Source organism: Callorhinchus milii, unplaced genomic scaffold (assembly GCF_018977255.1).
Source record: "Callorhinchus milii isolate IMCB2004 unplaced genomic scaffold, IMCB_Cmil_1.0 Scaffold7, whole genome shotgun sequence".
Classification (NCBI taxonomy): domain Eukaryota; kingdom Metazoa; phylum Chordata; class Chondrichthyes; order Chimaeriformes; family Callorhinchidae; genus Callorhinchus; species Callorhinchus milii.
Window position 1 is genome coordinate 9,961,419 of NW_024704748.1, and position 8,928 is coordinate 9,970,346.

Sequence of the window (8,928 nt, forward strand, 5' to 3'; positions counted from 1 at the left end):
GAGAGAGAGAGAGATGTGCGTCATGTATCCCAAATCCCCCTTCGGTACCAGAAACCCAGAGGCTGAGGGATCGATGTTGCAGTGTTAGCGTTGGCTATATAAAGGCGGAGGGAGAGAGCCGCGACTCCGCACTGTTACACACACAGTCCAGGGGAGGGAAGGGAAGGGGAGGCGGCAGCACCGGCACCAGCAGCGGCACCACCAGCAGCACCGGCATCAGCGGCACCAGCAGCAGCACCGGCATCAGCATCAGCAGCACCGGCACCGGACAGGACGCAAAGATGAACTACGGCTGGGACTCTCTGGGTGGCTCCCCGTACCGCAAGGTGTCGGTGGACCCTTCCCGCAGCCTGTCCCGCAGTCTGGGCTACTCGGCTCCCGGATTCCGCACCCAGACCTGGTCCAGGGGCAACACCAGCGTCAACTCGTCCTACAAGCGGAGCAGCCTGTCCGCTGCTCCCCGGGGCTACAGCCCGGCGGCGGCGGCGGGAGGGGGAGGGGGAGTGGGGGCGCACAGAGCCTCGGACAGCGCGGAGCTGTGCCCCTCCGCTCTGTACCACGAAGACTACCGAATCAACGAGAAGCAGCAGATGCAGGGGCTGAACGACCGCTTCGCCGGCTACATCGACAAGGTCCGGCACCTGGAGCAGCAGAACAAGGGCCTGGAGGCGGAGATCGTGGAGCTGAGGCAGAAGCAGACCTCCCCCTCCCGCCTGGCCGGCATCTACGAGCCCGAGCTGCGGGAGCTCCGGCAGCTGATCCAGGACGTGGACGGCCAGAAGGCGCAGACGCTGCTGGAGCGCGAGCACCTGGAGGAGGACCTGCAGCAGCTGAGGGGCAAATGCGACGACGAGGCGCGGGTCCGGGACGAGGCGGAGACCTGCCTCCGGGTCTTCAAGAAGGAGCGGGACGACTGCCGGCTGGTCCGGCTGGAGCTGGAGAAGAAAGCCCAGGCGCTGGCCGACGAGGTGGCCTTCCTGAAGAAGAACCACGAGGAAGAGGTGGGCGACCTGTTCGCCCAGGTCCAAGCCTCGCAGGTCGGCTTCGAGCTGAAGGAGTTCGCGAAGCCCGACCTGACGGCGGCGCTGAGGGAGATCCGGGCCAAACTGGAGGGCTACACCAGCTCCAACCTGCAGCAGACCGAGGAGTGGTTCCGCTCCCGGGTGGCCAAGCTCAGCCAGGCGGCCGAGGTCAACAACGAAGCCCTCCAGACCACCCGCCAGGAGATCACCGAGTACCGCCGGCAGCTCCAGAGCAAGAGCATCGAGCTGGAGACCGTGCGGGGCACCAAGGAGTCGCTGGAGAAGCAGCTGAACGACATCGAGGAGAGGCACGATGCTGAGCTGTCACAGTTCCAGGTGAGGTTGTCTCTTGCGCTCGGCAGCCCCACCGCCCACCCACACCCCCTCACCCCCTCACCGCCCACCCACACACCACCCCCTCACCCCCCACCCACACCCCCTCACCGCCCACCCACACACCACCCCCTCACCCCCACCACCCACCAACACACCACCCCCCTCACCCACCACCCACCCACACCCACCAACACACCACCCCCTCACCCCCCACCCACCCACACCCACCAACACACCACCCACCCACACCCCCCACCAACACACACCAACACACCACCCACCCACAACCCCCTCACCGCTCACCGCCCACCAACACACCACCCCCCACCCACCCACAACCCCCTCACCGCCCACCCCCCACCGCCCACCAACACACCACCCCCCACACCCACCAACACACCACCCCCCACCCCCCCAACCCACCACCCCCACACCCCCAACACCCACCAACCCACCACCCCCACACATCCCCACCACCACCCACCAACCCACCACCCCCACACCTCCCCCCCAACACCCACCAACCCACCATCCCCCACACCCCCCCCCCCAACACCCACCAACCCACCACCCCCCACACATCCCCACCACCAACCCACCACCACCCACTAACACACCGCCCCCCACATCCCCACCCACACCACCCATCAACCCACCCACACCCATCAACCCCCCACCGCCTCCCCCCCCCCCCCCCCCCCCCACTGTGACACAAATTTTGCTTCTCCGGGGGTACTATTCCCTATTTCCGAGCTGATCTGTAACTTTAAAATATATACACATATATATATATACTTTTTGACTGTGACCTGAATCTACTATTTTCAAACTGTTCTGTTTGTAACTTTAAACATACGCACACACACAAATATATATATAATATGTGTGTATACACACTTTTAAAATTGTTTTTTCACAGGATACCATTCAACAATTGGAAAACGAGCTTAAAAATACAAAGTGGGAGATGGCCCATCACTTGAGAGAGTATCAAGATCTACTGAACGTCAAAATGGCTTTAGATGTAGAAATCGCCTCTTACAGGTAAGACTGATGACAAATTAACACTTGCCCTCTCCCCTCCTGCCCCTTAGCATTCCTTTGTAAATCTCTTTTTCTAACACAGGGATCTTGTAATGATTTGTCAATCGGCGGATGCTTCTCCGGGGGTAATAATCCCTTCAAAAAAATATATTAAAAAAATGTGGTCATTCAATCCACGGCTGTTTATAGGACACTCCTGTGCGTAATTGGCTGCCACGTTTCACCCACAAAATATACAGTCAATTCACTTTACAGTATATTGTGGGAAGCGCTTTGAGATGTCTCGAACACGTATATCAAATGCAAGGATTATATTTGCAATGCCATGTGTGAGAAAAAGCAAAGGAACACCAACAGACAATTTAAAAAAATGGAACAGCCTTGCAATAACTCCCTGGAAAGATACATGACAAGCTGCAGTAATCTGCGTCACTGACCATCCACTGTGCGCACCTCTGCAGTACAGCATTTCTTAACGTGGGTTTCCAATTGCAAGAGAGTCAGCTGAAGCCCAAATATCCAGATTACAAGCGCAAATGTATATTACCATACTAATTCACCCAGTTATTTCCCATGTTGAGGAGAGTAACTTAATTGAATCCAATTCTTTCTGTCAGATTATGTTGATATCATTCAGAATACTTTTTCCCCTGATTAAACAACAAAATTAAAATTATATTATACCGCAGTTCATTCAATTAAAATTGCTTAACAAATTACAATTAAAATTGCTTAACAAACAGGATGAACGTCACTTAAATCTTAATGCACTATTCTGGTTGTATGGATACCTATTGCAAAGTAGGTTAGTCAAAAGTGGCTAAACAAGCATTGAATTACCATTAAAAAAATAAATTATGCAAATATAAAATTTTTTGGATGAGAAGGGGTTAAATCTGCAGTACTCCAAAAATACCTGTATACAAAATTGATTTCAGACCTTTAATATGAAAAAAGATATATCCATAATAAAAATTATCATATCAATCATTTAATTCATTGAGCACTGACATTTTCATCTTGCACCAAAATGAAAGGATTATTATTTATTAATAAAAATATTATTATTTATTAATAAAGTAAAAGAGCAGCAACAAATTCTAGTTTGTTCAAAGAACCTTGCAAATTAAAAAAATATTCTATACATTTCTTAGATTTAATTGTGTAAATGCAAGGATTGTTCTTTTTGTGTAATCGTTAAACACAAATTATTTTAGGAAAGGCAATGTGAAGGTCGGTCTGTCTTAGCTCTCTCAAAGTCACTAGGGTCAAATTGGTGCTCAAAAGGTTAAAACAAAAGAAAGATAAAATGAACAAATAAAACACTCCTGGTCAGCAACAACTCCCAAGAAAATCCAGATTGTTTAACTCAATCACATTCTACTGCCTGGTTCCAGTTGAATACACCTTGGGGAAGGATAAGAAAGTAATGCATTGAGTACCATAAAGCTGTGAATGATTACACAACTATGGAACCTGCAACATGCATTAAACATTACAATATCTGCACACAGAGCAATAAATGAATTAGTATTCACATTACGGTGTCGCTTTGGCAGGTTCACAGGATGAAGAGACATTTGCCGTTTGTTCCTTTTTAATAATGATATTATTGTCAGGGGAATTCAGCAGAGCTCAGCTCAGTTTCTGCATCACGCTCCATACAGTGGAGGGATGCTGCATTTTTCTGGGGAGGGGTGGTGGGGGCGGAAGAGCAGGAAACTTGTCTGCTAAAAGCATACCTCCTGATGGCAGTTGTACCTTTGAAATGTGCAACTTAAAAAATATGAATGAACATGCAATTGGTTAAAGATACAGGATTATTTTTTAATATAAAAGTATTTTATGTTCGATTTTTAATCGAGTTTTCTTGAACCTTTAAGGAGCAAACCCCTCGATTTGATTTTTATAATATATTTACCATTAATTTGAACCATTTGTTTTCTAAAAACAGCAATTCTCCATGAAATCAATGGTCACATTTTTGTTTTAAAATTTTTTCACATATTTCCATCCTCAATCAACATCCAGCAGAGTTCAGGAGTGGAAGCCCTACCTGATATTTGCCTTTCTCGCCCAGCAGCTACTGCCCACCCAGCTGAGATCAGCTAAAGCTGTAACATGGATCATATTGTTCTCACAACATTCCCATTCTCATCATGCTAAAATTAACATGAGGTGCCTTATCGTCAAGCTGTTCCTTAAATGAGAAACATCCACCCTTACCCAGTAAACCATTCCAGCTGTTCACTACTCTCTGTGTAAAGAAATGCTTCCTGGCACCTGTCTTAAATTTATCAACCATATCCCTGAAAACATGCAAAGGACTGAACTATCCTGTTACGCAATGCGGTAGCCATAAAAGATGTCTCGGTTGTACACTGGCACAATTTGATGCATCTCACAGATCTATTTTTTGCATTTCTTTGTTAAGGAAACTCCTTGAAGGTGAAGAGACAAGATTTGGCTCAATTACTGGTGGCTACACTCCTCCATCATATACCTTCAAACAGCCCCAATCTATGGCGCATTCAGTTTACGTAACAGCTAAGACCAAGTTTAACCCCACAAAGATCACACCTCAGTATAAATTTGTAGAAGAAATTATAAGTGAAACAACGAAGGAGGTTGATATGGCTGAGATTGAAGACGTTGACTTCAAAGCCATGTCTGATGATGCCTCTGGTGAGAAGTCTGAGGAGGAGCAGACTAAACATGAAGAGGATGATGATGGGGAAAAGGACGAGGCAACAACAGCTGAGGCCTCAGATGAAGAGGGAACAGATGAAACAAAGGAAGAGACCACAGGAAAAGAAGAAGGGGAAGAGGAAGAAGATGCTGGGGAAGAAGATACTGAGGAAACAAAAGAGGAGGGTCAAGAAGAAGAAACCAGTGAAACAAAGGGGGAGACAGAAGAAGAATCTGAATCAAAAGGAGAGCCTCAGAAGGGAGAAACTACTGAAAGAAAACCAGGAACTGAAAGTGACGAGGAAGCAGCGACTGAGGAAGACCAGGGAGACTCAGGAGATGCTACAGAGAAAGGAGATTCCAAGGATCAGGAAGGAGATAAACAAGCAGAGGAGTCAAAAGAAGCAACTAGAACCCCAAAGGCTGAACCTGGGTCACCTGCTGAAGAAAAGGTAGAGGAAAGCAAAAGTAAAGCACAGCTGGCTAAACCAGAGGAAGAGCCTCCAAAAGCAAAGGAAACCTCAAAAGCAAACGAGAAAGAACCTCCTCCTAAAGAGCCGGCAACAACAGAAAGCAAAGCCCAGAAAGGTCAGGTCGAAAAAGAACAAGGAGCCGAGGAAACAAAAGTGACCGAATCTTCTGGGAAAAGCGAGCCGTCCAAAGAGGAATCAAAAGAAGAAAAAGTTGAAGAAAAGTCTGATATTCCTGGAAATAAGAGCAAAGAAGAGAAAAAGGACAGCGAAGGATCAAAAGTGGAGGAAAAGAAACCTGATAAAGACGAAGGCAAGAAGGAAGACAGCAAGGATAGTAAAGAAAGTGAGGAAAAGCCGATGAAGGTCTCAGAACCAGAGAAAGTGAAGCAAACACCTGCGAGTGACACCAAACTTGAAAGCAAGACCACCCAGTCTATTGGCCACACAGTATCTGAGCTCATTACAAATGGTTTAGACACAAGCATGGAGAAAGAGGAAAAGGAAGTCAAAAGCGAGAAGAAGGTGACAAAAGGTTTGACAGAGGACGTACAGACGATTGTGGTGGAGGAAACCGTCCGAAGCAAGCAAGAGACAACGGTGATGTCAGTTACAAACACAGTGAAAAGAGAGGCCATCGAAGAAACAAAGGTGACGTTGAAAAAGGAAGAAAAGTTAGTAACAGCTTCATTAGACACCAAAGGTGATGCCAAAGAAAGTAAATAAATAAGAACCAACTGAGTAGGTCAAATCATAAGAAATGCATGTTAACACGGCAAAAGTCTGGGGCTTTAGCAATCTGAGAACATAGAAATGAAATATATGTTTGTGGAATAGAAAATATGGCATTTTCTCAGGGGAATAATTTCAGTTTAATTTATCGCTGCATGAATAATTGCACAACTAAACGTTGCCAATGGGATGACTGCAAATGTATTTGACTTTGCAAAATAGCTTTGATGTCTAGGAAATCAAATGCAACAGAAAAAGCCTTAACTTTCCTGTTGATTTTAATATATTAATTCAATAGATGCGCATAAAGTAATCAGAAATGAACACTTTTCGGTCCACTGATTAGACCACTGTTACATGTTGCTGCAAATATAATCAATGAATAAGTAGCAACCGATGTTTCCATTCACAAATAAATGCACTTTGTCAAAGAAAATTAATCTATTGTGTTCTCATTGTCTATAATGGATCATCTCATCTCCTTCAGTGGTAAAAATGACAAAACAGTTGTGACAACACAGCGACACAGTACATTAGTGCTCAATGGAGGGATTGCACAGACGGTTCCCTCAGTGATGAGCTCCCAGTCCAGATACATAGGGATTCCCACAGGAAAGAAGGGAGATAGGCCAGGAAATGGCCCTAAAGATTTACTCGCCATAACATATTACAATATGTAAGTTACCAAAACAATCGGTTTCACCTCAAGAGAATAAGAAAGCACAGATTGAGAAAAGGCCATACGAATTATCAAACCCGTTTCATTCTGACTCCCAAATTGCTTAATGTCCTGATGAAAACAAGTTCTCCTTAGGAATTCCAACAGCTACAGTTTGAGGGCCTCATAATCCCGCACTGAATATCCCCCAAGTCAGCTCCACTCAGTTGGTAGCACACTTGCTTCTGGGGCAAGGAATCTATGGGTTCAAGCCCCAGGTCGGGTCTGGAACTCATGACTCAGGCTGACACCAATGCTTCATTAATGCCCACCTCAAGAACGGGGATGGGACCTCGATTTAACATCGCCTTTGAAAATGCAGCAGAATGGAGCATTTTCAAAGGCGATGTTAAATCGAGGTTCCATCCCCCTGTTCTTGAGGTGGGCATTAATGATCCATTGGAAAAGAGAAGAGAGCCCAAGCCACATCTGTTTGTACCTGTACAATGTGCTGACATGGGAAAAAAGCCCCATATCCTCAAGCTTGCAGACTGGCCCCAACTCTCGCTTCTAGTCAATGAGAAGGCAAACATTTAGCTGTAGTGTAACCCCCCACTTACCAAACACATGGATAAACAGCTCTGGAACATTTCCCCAAAAGATGGATAATGAATGGATTGGGTTTAGCAATAAGAAAACACCATTGCTCCTCCAGAAGACTTATAGAGCAGTGTCCATCCCAGACGTTTCCTCCCAATCCTGCATCCCAACCAACCCCAAACAAAACCAGTAAGGGGACTGAGACTAACACGATACAGAAAGATCCATATCCATCTCCCTTCTTAAATACTACCAAAGGCAACACAGCAAGTAAACTCAAACTCGTGAACCCCAGGACTAAGCCCTGCAGCTAAATATACAGAAACATGTGGGACTCTCATTGTGCCTATATCTTGTATCTTGTAACCTGACTTGCACCAGAAAGTACATGGATATTGTACAACTGTTAACATTTCGAAAAAATGAAAAACAAAAAGCATGTATATAGAACAACAACAACAAAATTAGCACTTTTTACGTCGGAAGGATGTCCCAAGGCGCTGGACAGTTAAGGGTTTGCCTTCAAGCTGGGGGTTGGAATCGAGGGATAGAGGGTAGTGGGGTGGGAAGGTGGCAAAGAGCACGATCAAAGAGGAAGGACTTGGGAAGGGCCTTGAAGAAGGCAAGGGAGGGGGCGAGGTGGAGGGATATTGGGATGGAGTTCCAGAGGATGAGGGCAACATGGTTATTTGAAGAGAATGGAGTCCTGGGCTCCTGACCAACAATTCCCTCGGTAACATTGGTCATTCATTTCACAGCTCTTTATGGGGCATTACTGTGTGCAAATTGTTCACCTCCAAAATGCACAGTCACTACACTTTACAGTAATTTGTGATGTCCTCCCAACGTGCAGGCATCTGTATCAAATGCAGATAATTAAAAAATTATTATTTGGCTTAACAAACATTAATTAATCCTACATATGCCAGGAGTTGAAATGCGGATCTTTGAGAAAATGGCTTTAATCTCAGGCTTTAACAATGTAACATTGTACTAACATTTTAATAATTTGCACAATTTTGGAAACTTCTTCAACTCGGTCATAATTTTGCAGCCAGTTTGTAAAGATTCACCGTTCCCTTCACAATGACTCAGCAATGGTGGGGAAAGAGAGGAACAAACCACAGCTCCATCTGTTGGCACCAGCCTCTCAAAGACCCACTTTGCAATTCTGAAGTTTGGAAAGAAAAATCTGCAATGCAGGTGCTGGAGATCTGATATAAAAGTAGAAGCTGCAGGAAAACAACAGCAGGTCAACGAGTAGCTGAACGAAGGCTAAGATTCACAGGATGTCAAAGCTCCTTGACGGAATGATTCACTTATTATTTCACTATTTGACCTGCTCAACAGTTTATAGCTTTTCCAATTTCTTTTCCCA

The 8,928-nt window shown here is 46.0% G+C and overlaps 1 protein-coding gene across 1 annotated transcript; it reads left to right on the top strand.

Moving 5' to 3' along the window:
* The first annotated feature begins 266 nt into the window (after nt 1–266).
* LOC103182719 (neurofilament medium polypeptide) lies at nt 267–6,728 on the top strand. The gene is made up of 3 exons (XM_042336961.1): nt 267–1,358; nt 2,278–2,402; nt 4,837–6,728. Exons 1-3 carry the CDS (start codon nt 282–284, stop codon nt 6,284–6,286), a joined length of 2,652 nt encoding a protein of 883 aa, XP_042192895.1. The 5' UTR covers nt 267–281; the 3' UTR covers nt 6,287–6,728.
* Nucleotides 6,729–8,928: the final 2,200 nt, after the last annotated feature.

Bases quoted from the DNA above. Each gene is read 5' to 3' on its own strand.
- LOC103182719 (XM_042336961.1), top strand. From the start codon at position 282: ATGAACTACGGCTGGGACTCTCTGGGTGGCTCCCCGTACCGCAAGGTG. The intron at 1,359-2,277 runs GTGAGGTTGTCT...GTTTTTTCACAG, and splicing joins CTGAGCTGTCACAGTTCCAG to GATACCATTCAACAATTGGA. The intron at 2,403-4,836 runs GTAAGACTGATG...TTCTTTGTTAAG, and splicing joins GTAGAAATCGCCTCTTACAG to GAAACTCCTTGAAGGTGAAG.